This window comes from Semicossyphus pulcher, unplaced genomic scaffold (genome assembly GCF_022749685.1).
Source record: "Semicossyphus pulcher isolate SPU_LCO1_2020_fin unplaced genomic scaffold, fSemPul1.0.p SCAF_4, whole genome shotgun sequence".
Taxonomy (NCBI): domain Eukaryota; kingdom Metazoa; phylum Chordata; class Actinopteri; order Labriformes; family Labridae; genus Semicossyphus; species Semicossyphus pulcher.
The window spans coordinates 16,529,465-16,549,640 of record NW_027211715.1 but is presented as its reverse complement, the minus strand read 5'-3'; the positions used below and the strand labels follow the sequence as shown (position 1 = coordinate 16,549,640).

At 45.5% G+C, this 20,176-nt stretch overlaps 1 protein-coding gene across 1 annotated transcript in view; it reads right to left on the bottom strand.

Annotated features, from left to right (window-relative positions):
• The window catches only part of trabd2b (TraB domain containing 2B), a 69,626-nt gene extending 50,930 nt beyond the window's left edge, over positions 1 to 18,696 (bottom strand). The window contains exons 1-2 of the mRNA XM_069680233.1: positions 18,373 to 18,696; positions 15,354 to 15,923 (exon numbers count right to left, since the gene is read on the bottom strand). Of these exons, the coding sequence (XP_069536334.1) occupies positions 15,354 to 15,923; positions 18,373 to 18,486 (684 nt within the window). The 5' untranslated portion in view covers positions 18,487 to 18,696. The remainder of the gene's footprint in view (positions 1 to 15,353; positions 15,924 to 18,372) is intronic.
• Positions 18,697 to 20,176: the final 1,480 nt, after the last annotated feature.

Sequence of the window (20,176 nt, the reverse complement as noted above, 5' to 3'; positions counted from 1 at the left end):
TGTATAATCAGTAGCCAATTGGACGTTCATCCAAGATAGCAGAGCAATAAAAGCAATTACTCCTGTGATTTCCTCATAATTGAGACTTCATTTGTCTCCGGCAAAAATAACAAGAAAAATAGTGAGAGGCAACCAAGATAAATGAGGCCGGAGACAGAGAGAAGACCGCAGCTTTACAGACACTGATCACTAATAGTGTGAAACACAGACTGCACAGGAGTCCAGCAGTTGCAGATCCTGTATTTTAGGCTTGTAGTGTAGCAGTAGTGGTCAGCTGGGACCTCATGTCCAAACATTGTCATCATTCTCATCCTTCAGCGGATCCCTTCATCCATCCACCCATCCCACTAAATACCCCGGCTGTTAGCAGGCATTAAAAAGCCATTCACACTGCTCTCGAGTGCTTGGCTTGGCCGTCACCAGAGCTGACTACAGAGGCTTTGAGGTGGCCTGGCCTCCGTCTCCGTCTCTCTTTCTCTGTGTCTCTCATGCATTCTCGCTTTTGCATTTTGGCAAGCTGATAAAATAAACTCGTGTTTCCATTCCAACACTCGCTCGCTCTCCGTGAGCTTTTCACAAAGATCGAGCTTTTGGCTGTCAACAATGGCACGCATGCCTGCACCGCCCGTCTGTCCGTGAGGCTTCTGTCGGCCCCCGAGGCGTTGACACTATTACCTGAGAGAATCAACAGCCGAGAAGTCTATCAAAAACACGGGATTTGTTCATGTCGATCCAGGACACGGCTTGGCTCGCGCTCAGCCCGGCCCATATTTTTCATATTATCAGATTCTGTGAAGTTTCAGCCTGAATTAAGACGCTGAAGGCCACATCCGTTAGAGAGGAGTGGCGAGGAAACATGTCAGGGAAGCTTTTCAGCACTGGCGGACACACAATGAAGTCTGGAACAACAGGGACAGATGCCATGCATGGCAAAACCAAATTCCACTGTTAAGTATGAGGATGCAGCCCGATGAAGTTAGAGGAAAAATGCCCTTAAGATTCTTTGCAACCTCAATTTATGACCACACATCTGATTAAAACTGGAAACATTTTCTTTGGTCAGGATTTTTTACAGTATCACAATGTAGGCCCTTCCTAATAAAAAATGTAGTCTAATATGTACTATACCCGGTTTAGCTCAGCGCGTCCCATATACAGAGGCTACAGTCTGCGGGTTCGACCCCCACCCGCGGCCCTTTGCCACGTGTCATCCTACTCTCACATCCCCAAGGTGTTTCTGACACTAGCCACTGTCCTGTCTCTCTCAATGAAGGCGTAAAAAGGCAAAAATTAAATACAGCTGTGTTCTTTACCTACATGTGCTTCACTGGGAAATCTTCCTGATTACCAAAAGACAAAGAACGTGTTGAGACCCAACCAGGGAGATTTGTCATTACCTGGCGGCTCAGTGATTGTTCTTCCTAATGTTATAAAACTAATTCATGAACAGGTAAATCATTCGTCACTGATGAATACGGCCGTTAGTTACACCCTATTAACCCTTTATAAAGGTTGCCATGTTAGAAAGTGGGAAGAGAGCAATAACAGAAATACTTGAAAGCAGCACAAAGTATTTCAGGGCAAAATGGACGACTCCACATTGGGTGGTATATTATGGGATGGTGTTATTGAAGGTGGTCTGGCACAGAGCTGACAGGGGCATCAGAAACCAATAACTTTGTCTGCTTACACACCGACTTTCTCCAGCCAAGTTAAACTCACGTATCTGTCTGTTCCCAGAGTCAGCTTTAGCTGCGGAGACTGATGTGCTTTAGCTTAACGGGACACTTTCTTTCTTTTCACTCTCTAAAGACTAATATTGACATTTTCACAATGAAGTTTTCTCTGAATACCAAGAAAAATCCTCATAGGACTTACAGGGTCCTGGAAAGAAGAGTTAGATGGTAAGTTGATACTTTAATGTGTTTAATATAAGGCTACATCCAGCAGCTGGTTAGCTTAGCATAGCATAAAGCCTGGGAAGAGGAGCAAACAGTCAGCCAGCATCTCTGAGGCTCAGTTGTGGACACGTTACATCAGAAGTCACTTCTTCCAGGCAATTAGATATGACGTGTGCATTGATGATAAATGTGTAGAGGTTTTGGTAAGTGGATTGTTTAACCTTCGGTCACGGCCAGGCTAACTTTTTCCTCAAATTATTGCCTTAATGCTAAGCTATGACTATGTGCTGCAGACTTTAGCCTGGAAGTTAAGAGGGATTTTTCCCCCAAACAATGAAACTATTGTTATAGAACACTATTTATACCACTTATGACATCATTTAAAGGTAGAACTTGGTGTGTAGTGTGTATAATGTTAATATGTAGGAGGTCCAGACTAAACGTGGGTGAAGTTTCAGATCTGTAGGTAAAAGTATGTTGGAGTAATCCCCAGCTAGGCTTCTCAGCTCAGTCTGCAGGCTGCTGTGAACGCCAGGTTTCACACAGCTTTTTCTACACACTGCACTTTGTGATGTCACAAAGTGCGGCCTCAGCAGGCTTTGGAGAGCTGGCCAATTAGATAAAAGCGGGCTTGTAGGGGCGGGGTTCCTTAAAGGGTCAGAGCTTTTTTTTTTTTGTAACTATAAATCCACAGGTATCACAGAGTGAAATATGAAGCTTGAAATTAGCATAATAACCCCCCTTTAAACTTCTGTTCATTGTGTGCAGTGGTGCAGAACCGGGCTTTACGGTGGAAATCCAGAGTTGTGTCCTTAACTGTCCTCAGACCACACTGCACCTCTGTGATATATGAGTGTAGTGAACATAATTTAATATATAGAATGTAAATGAAGCATTGAAAGCCTGCATGTGTCTGTATTCAGACCTGTAACTCCACATTAAGACTTGTCTTCCAGACTTCCCCCTGCACGCCCGCGACAACAAATTAGTCAGCGACAAAGTCAGCTGCCCCACCTGTTCACCATTAATACACGTTTTACTCCATCAAAACCATTTCCCACACAATCCCACATCTGTGAGTCACACAACACACACATTCACCTCGGCGGGCCCTCAGGCTGACATGTTTCCCCGCTAATCTGTTTGCACAACTCTGGTGTGACCACAGGCCAATTACACACCGTCACATGATGCACACCCGCGAGAGAGAACGGGAAAGAAAAATGAGAAGCGAGCCACCCACTGAGAGACCCTCTTTCTTAACTTCTCCCTGTCTCACCCCTTTTTTCTCCCCCCCTGGACCCTCTGCCCCTTTCTCCCTCTCCTCCTGGCACTCTCCCTTATCCCACCCCCTCCCTCTCTCTCCGGCTCCCCCGCTCAGTTTGTGGCTGTAATTACAGCTGCCCATCATTTAGACTCTCCCTAAACAACGGCACCCCTCAGAGACCACAGTCCTGCTACGACTCCCTGAGTAAATTTGATTTCTCATCTCATTTACATTCCATAAACTCTGCCATATGTTTGATATTATATTTAAACTGTTCCAGTGGACGCCAACAGAGTGTATGCCTTGGGAAAGGTAGAGGAGCCGTGTAGGAAAAACTGCGCTGGTGAGTGACAGGTGAAATTGGCCGTGATGAGAGAGAGCAGGAGGGGGAATAAGTCCAAACCGAAAGAACAGCAGAGAGAGAAACTTCACAGCAGCATCCTCCGTTTTTTTTATTGTTGTCTTTTTTATTTTGGCGCGGAGGAAACCTGTTGAGGGGAGAACGTTAGAGGTTTCCTGTGTTATTGTTGCCTTTTCAATCTTCCAGTACCAGAAATGGACAATTTTATCTCCCTCTCTTTCCTCTTTCGCCTGAGTGGCGTGGGGTTTATTCTTCTCCCTGCTTCTCCCTCTTACTCCAATTCTCTTTGTCATAATCCTTTCTTTTCTTCTTTTTTCGTCCTCTCTCTCGTGGAAAGGATTGACCAGGTCACACGTCAACGGGAGGGCAGCCAACTTTATCAGGGTTTTTTTTTCATCCCTTTTACGTGCCAGATGATAGGAATTTTCACCTATAACTCCAGAAGGAGTGCCAAAGAGTGTACTTTCCATCACTGTCTTAACACAGTGAACTTGTCTTCTAGTGCAAAAAAACTAATAATAATCTCCATCCATCCAAGTATTTGCTAAACCTCTTATTTAGTTAAACCCAAATTTGCAAAGGCTAATTGACTCGGGCCAAGGAACTGAGAAAGTCATGTTCAACCGCAGTGCAGACGGAGGTTAGGGAGGGGGTTACTGGGGCTTCAGCCAAGAGGGAAGGGGTCATCCAGGGGGCAAGGACGAGGGCAACCGGCTCCCTCAGTCAATCTGGCTCGGGGAAAGCTCTGGGAACTCTTAATTTGAAAGGTGAAACAGGGACGCGAGTGCACAAATGGCTGAAATCCCCTGAGCGACTGTGGGCACACTGGGGGTAAAACCAATTTATCAAGCGGGGGCCGAAGGATTTCGAAGACGGCTGCAGTCACATTAGGCAGCTGCTGGTTTGGGATCACTTTTGAAATGTGGGCGTAACCTGCAGAAACATGTGACTGCAGAGTCTAGAGGATAGTGACTGATCAGGTCTGCAATTGGAGGATGACAGTAAACACAGTGACAGTGGCTCGGTACAGTCTGACCTGTGAAGTTCTGTGTATCTCTGCAGTAATCTATCCCCATCTAAACTCTTGTTAAAGCACTGGAGCCTGCCTCCTGCCTCCCTGTCTCTCTGCCTGCTGTTTCTTGCCTCCCTCACTGTCTGTGACATTTCTGATAGTCTGCTTACCCAACGATCCTAAGCGCTACTATATACCTGTCACTCTCTGTCATCCTGCTTCACTTCTCACCTGTCTGTCTCTGCTGGTTCAACTGAGAGGTAGTCTTAAGCCGTTTGCCCACTGGTTAAAAACTAGGGATAGACCGATTATCGGCCTTTTTTTTTTTTAACTTTTACATTTTCTGTTAACTTTATAAGAGATGCTGCTGACCCTGGGAACTCCCTGCGCTTTTTGTTTGTTTGTTTAATAAACATATGCTTAAAGGCATTTAAACAAAGTTAAGTGTTGGAGTTTGTATTATTCAAAATTTTGACGCCAATATTTTACTGCAAATGAATATCGGCTCCAAATATCGGTTATCGGCCTCCTTGACTACTAATAATCGGTATCGGTATCTGCCCTGAAAAAACCATATCGGTCTATCTCTATTAAAAACACCCGGCTTTTTTGCTTAATGGGAAAGGCTACAATCGGCATTCAAACCCGGGTCAAATGACTCTACAGTAGACCCGGGTAATTATCGCTTCAGCTCCGAATGGCATTGATGGGAACACAAAACCCGTGTTGACACGCTAATCTCCGCCCCCTTTCTGGCGCGATGCTATGCTTTGTCTGTAAATTCTGCGACTCCTTGTCATCTCACCTAAAAATTGCGCCCGTCTCCATCCGAGCAGCGCTCGAACATCGTTCCAAATTTGTTGCGCTGAGTAAACCACCGTAAAATCTTCACTGTTTATTAACCCTGTCTCCGGCACATTTGTGACGTAAGACGGTGATGCAGCAGAAATGAGACCGATAGCAGTGCACTCCACTGGCAATTGGAACAGAGACAACCGACATCTATAAGCGGGGTTTCCTGGGTCTAAAAAACCTGCGTCAACATGCTTAATTTAGATGGGAGAGGGGAATTAGATGGAGAGGTGTTAAAGGGGCGTCAATCCTCCAAATTGCACAGGAGGGTGGGGGATAGGACGACTGACAGGATTTATGCGCTGCCTAATAAAGTTTACAAGTGGAGCCTTGTTTCAAAAGCTCCAACATGCAGTTTTCACATTGTTCAGGGAGTTTGGGACCAGCTTCAGGACCCATACTGACTTAGTTGCACAAAAAAACAGTTTTCTAGTTTAAGCTTTGAGCATGAAATCATTTCTTTACAAGGCCAAGCAGCAGTATTAACAGCTTCCTGTCAAAGACAGAGTGTAATCTTACTCCAACCCACCTGCTCCATACTCGAGCCTTGAATCTGATATTTTACTTTGGGCGTATTATGTGAATATTTGAAGCCTTTATGATGCTGGGAAAACTGATGATGGAAGTAAAGTAATGCAGGATGTGGCTTTAAAAACCAGTAAATGCTTATATTTGTTCTTCTCTGCTCACACATTTGGATGTGATTGAAGATTGCAGATTGAAGTTGGAACTAGCTCGACTCACAACAAGTATTTCTTGTCAGTTGCAGACAGTTTAGTCACAAATGACTCCTTTCTCTATGAGACTCAAAGGAGGAACAAAGGGTTGTACACAGGACAGATTTAGGTGTGAATATGCCTAAATGTGTCACACACAGTGTTGCCAAATGACGTACGTTCCTCTCAAGTCTGACTGGATAAATAAACAGAAAAATAATATTTAAATATAATCTAACGTGCAGGCTCTTGCCGGTAAAAGCTTTACAAGTGAAAATGAGCATGACCACGTGGGTCATTGCAGAGGGGGGGGGACAGGAAGGTGAGAGGTGCAGGGGCAGGGTGTAAGCGGAGCTGAACTGCTCCTCTGGGTTGTGTATAACGGGGACGGGGCCGAGGGGGCACACAAGACGCATGGGTCACATTAAAAGCGGGTTCAGTGAGAGTGCTCCGTTAATGCTACCTAATCCTCGACAAGCCTGGCTCGCACAACACACACACACACACACATACACACAGTTGTTCTCCTCTGGCACCTATTTATGAGTGTTGGCCGCTGGTGTGTGAGAGGTGTGGTAGTATGTGTGGCTGATGTCACAGGCAGGCAGACGCTGAGTTCATCTCGGACCACAGAGCGGCCGACATGGAAAATCACATGCCATGGTGTACTGGCAATCTTTTTTCCATGTTCGCTCATACTGGGAGATATTGATACACCGCTCTGTCACTCTTTATGTTAGTCAGCTCTAATATACAGTTTTCTTATGGCTGTGGTGTGTTTGGCTTTAGTTCCTGACTGGTTTCAAAGCGAGATGGTGTGCAGGCGTACTTGAGGCCCAATTGTCTGTGCATGTTTATGGTTAGAATTGTAGCTTCTGCACTCCTGGAAGAGGAACAAGCAGAGCATGTTTGGAAGCAGGCTAAGAAATAACACCATTAATTTCAGCAAATTCTGTATGTCTGTATGCTTAACCATGGCCACAGTTGTTTCCTAACCTTATCCAACTTTAACCATAGTGTTCTCATAAAATGGGTTTATAATTGTAACTTAATGAAATGGTGTAATGGTGATTCAGGCTTGTATTAGAACCAGGCCTTCATTTCACATGTGCTCTTTTTGATAATTGGTCACCTTTAAGTACAAGGCCTCGTTTGACCTGCTTCTGTTTGCCCTGTTAGCTGCTGTAGGTACAAACTCAAAACTCCCAGTGTCTGTTTCAAAATAAAAGCCCTGTGGAGAGAATCCCTTTATTTTCTTGTGAAAACAGTTACGTGGAAAATTCAGTGAGTTGCGCACTTCCTATACAGCAACTGAAATGTAACTACTACTGCAATCTCGGAACCCATTGGCTATCGTCCGAGGACGATATATGCCTCCGGGAACGGCGGCCAACTTTCCGGTGAAGCCAGCGGTTAGCGATAAACGACTTCCAGCTAAGACTTACTTTTCCGTGCGCTGCTTTTTTTACAGTTATAAGCAACTTGAGAAGCGACCGTGTGTTCAGATCAAAAGCAAAGTTAAATTCACCCCGAAAGATATGTCTATCAAGAGATAGACATACTGTTTTTGCTCTGCATACGGACTATTGCTGCATACACTGAAGCCTGCTGATACGTGATTGGTCAGTACTACTTGGACTACAAAGGTTCTACAAACAGAAACCAAAACACTTCTTATACCAACGTGCGGTCCTGCATGTAAATAGAGATTACTACTGTTGTCACTTGTACAAAATACAGTTTGAAATTTCTCCTGATTATCTGGTAGAATTTGATTAAATCAAAGTGATGGAAATGTACTTCATGTTTAGTTGACATGCAAATAATATGTACACTCCCAGTGTTTCTCCTTGGCCTGCATTTGGATCCAGCCTTGATCTGTTTATTCATATTTTTTAAGAAATGTAAGTAACATATAATAGCATAATAAGTATTTTTTAATTTAACTTTTTGGAATTAATTTATAACAGATACATAATACATAGATTAAAGGGGGGGACACCTGTGGAGTAGCTTAGCATAAATTACAGTTAAAAAAACTCCTCATTTCTCTCACACTGGTGCTCAGGCCCTCATACAGCCTCTGCCTAAAACCACTCAGTCAGCTCTGTCCCTTTAAGAAACCCCGCCCCTACAAGCCAACTTTCTTCTGATGGCCAGCTCTCCGAAGCCTTCTGAGGCTGCACTTTGTGACGTCACAAAGTGCAGCCTGTAGAAATAACTGTGAAACCTGACGTTCACAGCAGCCTGCAGACTGAGCTGAGAAGCCTGAGGATTACTCTACTCTACTTTTACCCACAGATCTGAAACTTCACCCACGTTTAGTCTGGACATCCAACATTACCACCTGCATGAAATAACATCTGAACACCTGCTACGAAGACTACAGAAACAATATCCTAAGAAAAAGTCCTTTCTGTGTATAAACACATTAAAAACTGGTCTGCCATGTTTAAGCCCCATCCCAAAGTCATAATTACATTAAAACACACCAGGTAGGAATGTGATTTAAGTGATAGCATCAAGAGAGAAGCACGACTTTTAGTGGCCCTCACATCACATGGCGGATACATAAGATGATCCTCAGTTATAGAGGGGCTAACCTGGTTAAACAAAGGTTACAAAACAACGACGTCCCAAAAGACAACAACATTCCAGAGGGGCCGAGTGGGTCTCTGAGGAAATCAGTCACATTCCTGTCTGTGATCAATCAGCCTCTGGCCCAGACAACCTGAGATTAACCTCAGCCTGCCTGGAAACTACCTACCCTTCCCCTACAAAACAACCTCTAGCTCTGCACAATTTACTGCAGTTTCCCTTGTTGTGATGAACAGATATGTAACATAGAAATATAATGTGTGTGTGTGTGTGTGTGTGTGTGTGTGTGTGTGTGTGTGTGTGCTGCCTGCAGGAAAACACGCTCAACCATCATTCACTTTACTGCAATTTCCACTGTTAGGATGACAAAATAATTATACAGAAACAGAGCACGGTTTAAGTGTGTGTGTGTGTGTGTGTGTGTGCGTGTGTAGGCGTGTGCAGAGCAGCTTTGGTCCTCATTTGAAGGGAAGATGACTGCAGAGCGACGATGGATCCGCGGTGTGATTTGAGGCCGTAACAATTGAAGCAGAAAGGAACGCTCATTTTCCCCACCACAGGGAGAACGTGGGCGAGATGGATTTGGCACTTTGTGCGCTAAAGTATGGAAGAGCACTCCGACCTGCCGTGCTTTACTCGCTACCTCAGCGGGGCTCAGGTCAGCGACAATGTGGTGGAGTCATTAGCTAAGGTCTCTCAGGTACTGACGTTGGAGTGAGGAGGGTTGTGACCCGGAGACAGCAGCAGGTTTACAGAGAGGAGCAGAGAGATAGCAGGGAAGTTAAGTATAGTCAGTAAAGCTTCGACAAAATAAAGACCAAAATGAACCCTGGACTACTTTTTGGTGTTTTGAAGCCATCTGCCCGTCCAGCTGCAGCAGATGGCTGCGCACCAATGAGTCTGGTTCTGCTCAAGGTTTGCACCTGTTGTAAGATAGCGTTTTCTTGCTGCTGTTGCCAATGTCCTGCTCATGATAGATCAATACGGGTTCAGTACAGACTGAGATTAATTCCGATTACTCTATATGACCTACAAATGCAAACCAGACCATCAGCAACAAGATTGATTATTTCTAAATAGCTATCAACTGCACGCTGCCTTTGCTTACATTTTTCAGGGCAGAAATTTAAAGTGGGTGATACATATGAAAGCAGGATTAGATTTTTTGTTAAAAAAAACACCACTTAAAGACCCCCTCGAGTCAAAATCAAGTGTTTAACCTTGTAAACATCTTCATGTGGTGTTCTTCATGTGCTACAAGACGTATCAGGGACAACATAAGCAGTCCTCTCCATGGCTGGGCCTGTCTGCTTTTAAATTGCAATGTACCAAGGACAGGCTTGGACAACACGTTTTCAGAATGGCAGGGTTTGTGATGTCACAAACCTAAGGAGCCAATCCCGTTCACGGACGGGGTGACGCTATGCATATCATTATGTGCAACCTATGGCAACCACTTCGGCGATGCGCGAGCCAGCTGTAACCATCATCGTAATGTTTGTAACTCACTACTGACTACTGACGTTAATATTACTACTACATTTCAAGCTAGCTTAGTTTCAACAAGTTGCCGCTAAACGATGGCAGAGACGTGTTTTGTTTTTCGCGACGGAGGGGGCTGTTGGAAATTTACATATATTTTTTACAACATATTTTGCAGAAAAAACATATCAGACACAATTTATTATTTCAAGCAGGGCGTTTTATATGTCTTGAAACGTGACTGGAGCTGCTCTTTAAGCATGTACAGGACAAAATCAGCAAAGAGATGAGAGGTACGGCTTTGTCCACAGGGGTCGTCAAAATCAACACAAACCAAAAGTTCCTCACAGGAGCTTTAAAGTGTCATGCCTTTATAAATTAAAAAATAATAGATGTATACATCTATGTCAGCTGCAGAACTTGCCTAGTTGAATAAATTACTCTAGAGAGTTATCATGAAAGCAGTGTTGACTCAGGTTTTCCAGTTAAGAACACTTTAAATTGTTGCACTTTGTTTAAGTGGAACATTTCTTGTTGCAACACGGTACCAAGTTCCTGTCAGCTCTTATCAGCTTTCAAACTCATTCATAGCTTTAATTTCTCTTCTGATACCTCTAATTTTTTCCCCACAAACACAAGTCCGGTAAAAGAAATTATGAAACTGCAATCTATTCAGGTGTCAAGTGCACAGTGCCCCTGTTTTCTCAGCATCCATATCCAGCCTGTGCACCGCTCCGTCAGCCTGCAGAGGTCTGGCCAGCTCATAATTGTCTAAGTGCTTCTGGATGGCAGCGGGCTATTTGGTCATTAAGGAGGCCTATTAAGTCATTAGTGCAACAGTGGGACTGCCGTCTGCCTGCCGACAGCACCAGATGATCGGCCCTGATACGTGTTGCCTCGCAGTTTTCCACATATTTGCACAGGTAATTATAGCTTAGATGTGAAACACCCTCAGATGTCACGCTTAAAGAGGGGATACACGTCGCCAGTACACTTTAAAGGTGATCGCCTCCTCCCCTTCTCCTCCTCTTTTTCCACTCTGGGAGTGTGTTGATGTACAACCTGAGCATCGGGTTAGCTGTGGGACAGTTAGAGCCTCGGGACATGTCAGAGAGAAAGATAGGGAGCGAGAAGGAGGGGGGAAAGATCCAAAAGGAGCGAGGAGGAAAGAAGAGCAGAGTGCAGACAAAGAGTCGCTTTTTCCATCAGTCCAACTGCGGCCAACACATCGCTTCAAACCCAAACTTACACACCCGTCAGGGAATGTAAATATTTGGATACGGGCAAGGTTGGATGTTACTTAATTCCTCGCTTTAAAGATGTCCTGTTTAGGTGAACGCCGTCCAAAGAACACAGAGCAGAGTATTCTGCATGACTCGATACGACGCATGAGAATCTTATTTTGATTTCTGTGCTCTTAGCAACCCTTGCCCAGCCTTACGGAGACATTCACAACCCCGGGCTCACGGTATTTGATTCACCGCTCACCATAAATGCTCATCAGATCACCGCCATGCACAGCCAAAAACCTCTGGATCTGCACGGAGGGAGACATTCCTCCTGGACATGTGCACTATTTTACTTTTACTGTCTTTTAGTTTTTAAATCATTTTTCAATCACTGCTTTGTGTCCTCAGGCCATTTTCTTTATAAGGTCCAATCTGAATTGGAAACTAAACAAAAATACAAATTGAATATCATGAAGAGTAAAAGGGGCTTATGGGAAGCGCAGACTGTGTGGGTCTTAACAAGGTTAAAGAGAACGTCTCTGGCCCAGACAGACAAGAGTTTCACTTCATGACCACTGTGTGTAAATCGTGTGGTTGCTGTCCCGGCACTTTTCTCTATATATTTTCAGACATGCAGCATATTGAAAAGACTAAATGTCATTACATATCATATTATTTTACCACGAATAGATGCAACGTGGTGATATTTTTGTTCCACATCTCCAGGCCTGAAAGTTCCCCGCAGTGGCCACAATATGTGTGAGCCTGCAGAGTCAGCACAACAGAAAGCCTCCACCTGACGACGGCACGGGGGGGGGGGGGGGGGGTTCACTGATGGAAATAGACACGTCAGGTTGTCACTGAGGCAGTAAACAGGGCTCCCTCCTGCTGAGAAACCGGACTCTGCCACCTACCACCCTCCCATCCCTTGAAACATTTACCAGCTCCACCTGAGATGATACAACCCAGTCATCTTCCGCTTTTTTTAAAACACACACAGCAGTTGAACGAGTCGCAGCACAAAACAGCCGAGCTAATGGAAACTAAACATGGCCAGAGGTTAGGCGCGCTCCTCTATCAGATTGGGCGCTGCCTGCCTGCTCAGCGGTGCCCAGACTGACCCCAGCAGACTGCCAGTCTCCTTACCGCTCTGCTGCTCGGCGGCTCCACCACCACCTCCCGCCGCGACCCCTGACCCCTGCCCAGGAGACAGGCGCCACCGGTTGTGATGCAATTTCTCTCCGACACGGGCCAGCGGCTTCGGCTGCAATGCGACCCAGGGAAAATAAATATGGGCGTTTATTTGGTGGGAGTGAGAGAGGCCCGCAGACTGGAGCCGCAGTCAAGTCTCCCAAAGGCAGCTTTGCACTGGAGCAGGTTTTGTTCCACATGCTTACTCCAGCAACGAGTCTGTAGCTGCACTGTGCAGCATCAGTACATTGAGATGTGGTGATGCTGAGACTGCGGTTTCGCCATTGATATGTTTGCTTGTGTTGGGAAGTCATTGACCTGCCCTTAAGGGAAGAGAGGGAGTAGTAGTAACTTACAGCAGTCACCTCCTGGAGCTGTGATCGCAGCTTGCAGGATGTGAGCAGACCTAGCTTCCTCCAGCCGTTCCTCACAAAGACTTGGCTTGCCCACCCAGCTGTCAACCTCCATCGGCCTCCAAAGGACTGGAGAAGAACCATGCACCACGAGCTGCCTTTTGTTTCCACAACCTCTAAACTGAGACACAGAGACATTCACACCTCTCTGGAGCTGGATTAAAACTCCCACTCTACCTCCTGTAACTCCAGAGAGGACGATCATCTGTGCTTCCTTCCATCCAAAAACTACTTCCTGTTAACCTGTAGAGCTGGAGCGAGGCCTCTGGAGGCTGCGTCTACCGCTGATACCTGCCCTTTTGCACTGGTGCCACTGGGACCAGGTGGCTTTGGGAAATCTACAGCGCGACAGATGATAAATCACCAGCGTTCCTGTGAGGTCAAAGTTACAGGATATTGTAAGCAAATGCTTTTATTGGGAACAAATAATATGTGGGCTGTCAGGGTTTGGAGCCTTTCCCAACTCAGATCTCTCTTCGAGCTTTGTTCATGTTTCAGATTAGCGTTAGCGGTGAGACGATGCACATCCGTCTCCCTGCATTTTCAACCCCAATGTTGCCTTTACACTTCTTCTACTCCCCCCCCTCAATCAGTCTCTATCTCTGCCTTTCTCTTTCAGCGTCTCACTTCTCTTTCTTCTGTCTCCCACCCACACGTTTTCTCTGCGAGTCTTTCTCGATCCATCCGACTGACCTCATCCTGGTTACAGCCGAGCGTAGAGGGAACCAATCAACCATTGTGTTCAGATTAAATCACAAATTATAATAATTGAGAATAATGGTTTCCATGTCAGTTTCAGTTCAGCTCTGAATTGTTCTCGTACAGATCTGGAAACGCGGGGGCTGGAGGCCCGCGAGTCCAGCTCTGGTTGGGGTGAAATTCCAGTTAGCCATGGTCCATTTTTGACTGAATTTTCACGGCAATAAAACTCTTATCAGAATTTGAACACCTGTCTTGTAAAGCTGTTACTGTACCTTGTAAATTCAGTGCGACCTGCCTGTTCCTTCCTATTAAAGACAAAAGCTTATGCTTATTAAAGTCCGATAGAAGTTCTGCGGAGATATAAACACTCCTGTCTAAAGTTGGACACTCTTCTGCTACTCGACCCTTTTTGGATGTAACTTAAAACAGTGTTGCTTTAGAGGCAACTGCCGAGCCTGCCACACTAAATACAGCTCAGCGTTACACACGGTTAAACTGAGACTGCTTTATGGAAGAAGAGGACAGGAGGCATGAAGAAGAAAACAAGTAAACAACATTTCTACAGGACATGACACACTAAACAAATTGCAAAGCCCTGCTAATGGCGTTAGCACTTCATTTCTTCACTACTGAGAGGCACGGTGTGCCCGGCTGAGCTTATTTCTAGGGGCAGTAAAGCTCTGAGGCATGTGCGGGGCATGCAGAGCGACTTTGACAGCGTAGTTAGGAGGTGCTGATGAAAGAGGAGAGGCTGGGAGCCCACTGCCTCTCAAATTAGCCCCCGAGCACCTCCCGACCTGTCACATGCAGGCTTAGGCCCTCTAAAGATTCTGTTGCACTGCACCGCCGATGTGCATGTATGGAGCTTTGCGTTCTTACAGTGCGCCTTCGTGTGTGGCGTGGCGTGCGTGCGGAGCACATGTGCTTGGTTGTGATTGCTGCATGAATACACATACTGAGATGTTTTTCCTTCTTAATGTAGATCAAAGGTTGTATCAGAACATCAATTACATGAGAGCATCTTCCTCGTGCTGTCGGGGCTGATTTTGGAGGACCTCCCACAGTTTGAAAAATGGTCTCAATCCTATGACCTTTGACTCCTTTAATAGATGAGTGTTCCCTTCATTTCTTTATCATCAGACAGAAAACAAAAGATGGATATTGTCTCCGTGATTTGCTCTTAATGTAATTAAGTCTAAGTCTAAGATTACAGGGCAAGCGAGCCAGACAGTCTGCATTAATGAAAGAGAGATCTCTCCGCTCTTCTCACCTTCTCTAATCTGTTCTGCATGTGCGCTGCTCGGCCTGACACCCTCTGTGCAGATTCAGCTGTTGAGCGTGTTTGTTTAGTGAGGTGGATGGACATCCATAACCGTAAAGCTGTCTCCAGCAGAAAGGTTTTAATCACTTTTTTTCTCCTCATATTGTCTTCTCCCACATTCTACGACTGTTTTTCTCAGAGAGTGCGGTGCACACTTTTCCCAAGGATTACGGAGCTCAACCTGCTGCTCATCGTGGTTACTTTACTACGAGCAGAAGGATACAGGGCAAACATCTCCAGCTGTGTACACACGCAGGGAATCAAATGCAAAAAGAAGACAATAAACAAGTGTTCAGTCGTCCTCTTACCTGGGAGAAGTTGAGCCCATTCAGGGGGTGACACTGCTCCTCCACCCGCTCCACTGCCCCCGTAATCTTCCCCATCCTCTCAGCCTCTTGAGCCAAGAACAGATCCAACACAGGCGTCCCTCTGGACCGAACGTCCCACTCCGTCAACGAGTTCACCATCAGCATCACCCACACGGGCCTCTTCCTCTCCCAGTTTCCTGCGATGGCGTTGAACAGGTAGTCAGCGTAGAGGCCGCGGCCTCGCTGGTCGGGGGTCATCCAGTACGGCATCATGTGTTTGACGTAGTCCAGGTGGCGTTTGAGGCGGCGGTACAAGTCTCGAGGCAGCAGCGTCTGCAGGTTCTCCCCGTGAGGAAGCAGCTGGCAACTGGTCAGCTTGGAGATGGTTAGAGGGTCGGTCAGGTCCAGCTCGAAGAAAACGTTGCGGCTGTTGTGGAAGGCCTGCTTGGACCGGTCGGGGATGAAGTCCCAGACTCGGGTGTAGGGCACGTGGATGGTGCCAAATAGGTAGGAAGGTGGATGAGGAGGAGCACGGTTTACTCTCCACAGGAAGGAGTTCATGTCACTTTGCTGGAGAGGAGGAAGAGGGAGGAAGGAAAGAAAATACCAAAACCATCATGTCAGAGCAATTCAACTTGTCTACAAACTAAAGCTGACACTTTCTCCCTCTGTTGTGGTTTACTGGCTCGTAGGCCGGGGTCAACAAGTTAAAGATTGAAATACCATTCTGAGATGACAGCAGAGGGAATACGAAGTCTAGTCGGCTCGGGGCTGTGCTGCGAGGGCTGCTGTGGTGCAGCAGTGGGTTTATAGAGGGGCCTTCTGGGCTGTGAACAGACCCCCGTGTATTGTTGAGGTGCATACCTCGGTTGCCAAAGCCTCTTTCGGCCTGGGAATCATTTCCCCGGCTGCAGTGCAAATATACTGCACTGGAGCTCATAAAACCCAAAAGCTGAAAGAAACCTGCTCTCCGCCCTGACCCCACTGAGATACTTTTGTTTGTGATGTTTTTTACACCAGGCCGGGGGATCTGCTGCTGACAGCCTGGAGTGCAGCACTGTATTTGTCCTCTATGATTTACAGGAAGTGTTTGTCTAGTGCGGTGATCCTTACACAAAACAATGTCCCGATGGAAGTTAAATAATCACAGCTCTTCTCAATGAGCATAAAGCTATACTGCATTTAAAATATGTTCCTTGTTAAGTGCTCTGCAAATGTGCTGTGCATGTGCGATGGTTTTTATTCTGGCCTTATTCAAATATGAAAAAGAATTAACTCATATAAACAATATCAAACTCCTGGCCTCTGAGACACAGTGTAATCAGGCATTTGAGGGATGAAACCCATTACTGTAGAATAAAGTTATTCTTAGAAAATGTTTACTTCTAAAATTTGATCAAGATTTCCCTCAGCTGTGTTCCAGTTATGATGCTCTGCCAAAGCTGCCTTTTAAAGCGTTCGAACAGCTGCCAAAAGCCAGCGAAGTCGTCTTGTGGGATGTTCTTTTAACATCACAATTAACTACAATGAGTACAGTAATTTCTGGCACATTTCTGGCTCTGCACAAAATAAATTGAAAGTGCTATATTTAATTTCAGAGCTGTTTTTTTTCTGAACAGTTGCTTTTTAACTTGATTTGAAGTCTGACGGGAAAGCTTTGGAGAGGCATGAGTGCATTCTCCATCATATTTCTCACACGGAAACGGAAAAAAGGAGCACTTTGTGGCATCTGCAGCTTTTTGTCATTAGCTAACTAGCTAACCGTGCGCTTAGGCCTACCCGTAAATGAAGACTTTTTCGACATGGAAAGTGTGGTCGTGTCCTGCGGAGAGCTCGAGATCCCCTCTGCGTAAAGTTGCGTGGACTTTTCTGGAGAGTCTTGACGCGCAGGGCTGCTTTTTTATGGGGGTAATTACTCCTAACAGAAAACAGAGACCACTGTACTGACGCATTACAAATCACATGAAGCGGAGGAGCTCGGAGTTCTTCAGTGATCTCTGACAACAGATCCATTATCCGCACGCAGGACATAAAGAAACAAAAGCCTGTGATCTCCTAACGGCTCCCTAATGACGAGTGTCACATTTAAAAACGTGCCGCCCGCTGCTGCTGAGCTCGTTTGTGTTGGATGTGAAGTCTGCAGTCGTGATTTTGATTTACTGTTTTCCCTTCATGGTGAGGATGCGTTCACGGTGGGTGGGAGGCAGGCAGGCTTAATTGAACCGGCTGCTCATGCTCTTTCTTAAGAGTTCATAATTTTACCAATATGCCTGAAATGATATAATAGGCCGTGTGTGGAAAGGTCGGTGAAACTCTTCCAAATAAAGTCAAGTCACCCGTGGGTGTTCCCCCATTTGAGTTTGTCACATAAACAGCCATAAAGTTGGCGCGTGGTAACGACTTCTTTTGGCAACTGCTTTCATTTAGCGCGCGGATCTCTTCTTAGAAGTGATTTCATTATAGGACAGCTCAGCAAGACCGGAACTTCCCTTTCTGACTGTAAAAGACACGTTTTTATTTTAAATAATAGGCTATTTAAAAAAAGTATTATTATTATTATTATTATTATTTTTATTATTATTATACATTTTAGAGAGAATTATCAGGCTGTCCACATTCAATTTGTTATAATAACTTGTTCATTCACAATTTCATTCCAGCTTTTTGTTTAATCTGATTGCACTTTTGTTTTTGTTCTTTGTTTTTGTTTTTTTGGCTAATTTTATGAGAAAAAGTTATTTAAACGTTTTAAAGGTCGTAACCTTTGACCTCAAAACAGACTACAATAATGACAAAGTATAGGAGTTGTGATTGTGCCCTTCTGCCGTAAAAGTCCCACATAAAATAAAAATCGTAATAATAATAATGTAATTTTACAAAATAAAAGTCTGTCACGAAAGTGCACTAATAGAACAAGTGTCACTCAGCTGTGGGCTGAATAGCAAACTTGTCATGAAGTGTTCCATCACTCGTCTAACTGTGTGTCTTTGACTTAATAAAGTGCCCAAACTCGACTCACCGACTTCGGTGCGTCGCACTGCCTCGGTCTGTCCGGTCTGTCTGCGCCCCAGGGTGCCACTTGGTGCAGGAGAGCGCTCAGGAAGAACCAGCTGAATCCGGGTGAACAAACCATCGTGTCGAGCTGACAGGACACTTCTGTCAGTCAGAGTGTATCTCAGCTTTATCTCCTCTTTCTCTCTCTCTGCCCTTTCTTCCTTAAAGTTAAAAAAAAAAAGTTACCGGTGGCCTCTGGGCTCACATGTGCCGCTCGGCTGGAGGACCATTCCGCCTCTTTGCCTTTCCCGTCTCCCTCCGCGGCTCAGTTTCCTTCTTTCGCTCTGAAACTTTCTCTCTGTCTGCTGTAACTCGCTGCAGTCCTGCAGCGCGAGCTCAAAACTCTTTGGAGAGTTTCCGCGCTGCGCTCCCAAAGTTTGGAGCGTCTTGACTGGGAGAGAGGGAGGTGGGACGAATTGAGTTCCCCCCCCACCACCACCCTTCTCAACCCCAATAACCAACACACTCAACACAGGCACGCACACACATCCAGCTTCTTTATGGAGGAGGTAGCGCAGGTTCAGAGAGGGATGACAGGTTTGCGTGAGGAAAGAAGCACGAGACTCAAAGACAAGACTGAATTAATGTTCTTATAATGTCCGAATAACGTTCTGTTGCCCCTAGCATGGTCGTTTCCCTATATGACATCAGTGTAAGGCAGCATTTCATATTGCATGCCAGATGTTAATAGTCAATAGTAGTCAGTAGTTTTTTATTCATTTTTATTGAACTTTTTGAATGTTTTCCATTCTAACATAAATTCTAGCAGCTTCCAAGTCTTTAAAATGATGTTAAAGTTAGATTTAAGAATCATCAACATTCACCTACTACCTTTTTCTCTCTCTTTTAGTCTTATCTCAGTCTTCCTCTCTCATTCTCTGGATGCTTGTTGTATTTTCATGCATAAATCCCACAGTAAAATTGGTTTTCTGTAGCTACACTCCAAAGACAACAGCCACCCAAAGCGCAGAGTCAGCCTGTCAGGTGGTATAGAAACTCTGGCAGCCAACTTTTGTTTCCTTCAGGTTTCAACAGAGTCATTTTAAAGATGTAAATGAACAATATTTCATGTGCTGTCATGTGTTTCCTCTTCAGGAGGATTCTATTTATCTCTGTCCTTCTCTGTTTGACAGGCCTGCAGCGTGTGTGAGGCACGCGTTGAGGCTCGTAAGTGTGATTAATGGTGACAAATAAACAGGTCCGAGTAAAGAAAACTGTGAGAAGTGTTTTATTTATTTCTTAAGGTTTGCTCGTCATGACGTGGAGCGGGCCGGTCGTGCAGAGAGAAAGTGGCCCCTCTCTGCGCAGGCCACGATGTCAACGCTCCACTACTCTGCTGTGACCTCAGTTATTGTCAAAGTGGCAGACAGTGTGACAGAGTCAAGTAGTGGGAAATTTATCATGGAGACCCCTCAAACAAGTGGCAGCAGCCCCCCCCCCTCGCCTCCCTGCAGGCAGACCTGGGACAAGCAGCTCTTTGTCCTCGGCCATGTTCTCCCCTCCTCTCCACTCCTCTTCTCACCACTCGGAGCTCACTTCTGGTACTGGGCGGCTTTGTGAGCGAGCCACAGTCCCCGAGCGCTCATTGTATGTTCTGCTCAGATGAGGCAGATTGGGCCGTTTCTGCAGAGTGTCTTTGATCAGCTTGTCTTTTAACACAGCTTCACGTTGTAAAACTGCGACACTTGTGCCCTTTGACCTTTTGACTTCTTTTATTGGGCACCACTCATCAAGCTTTTTAGAATGTGAAAGGCTGGAAAGTCAATATT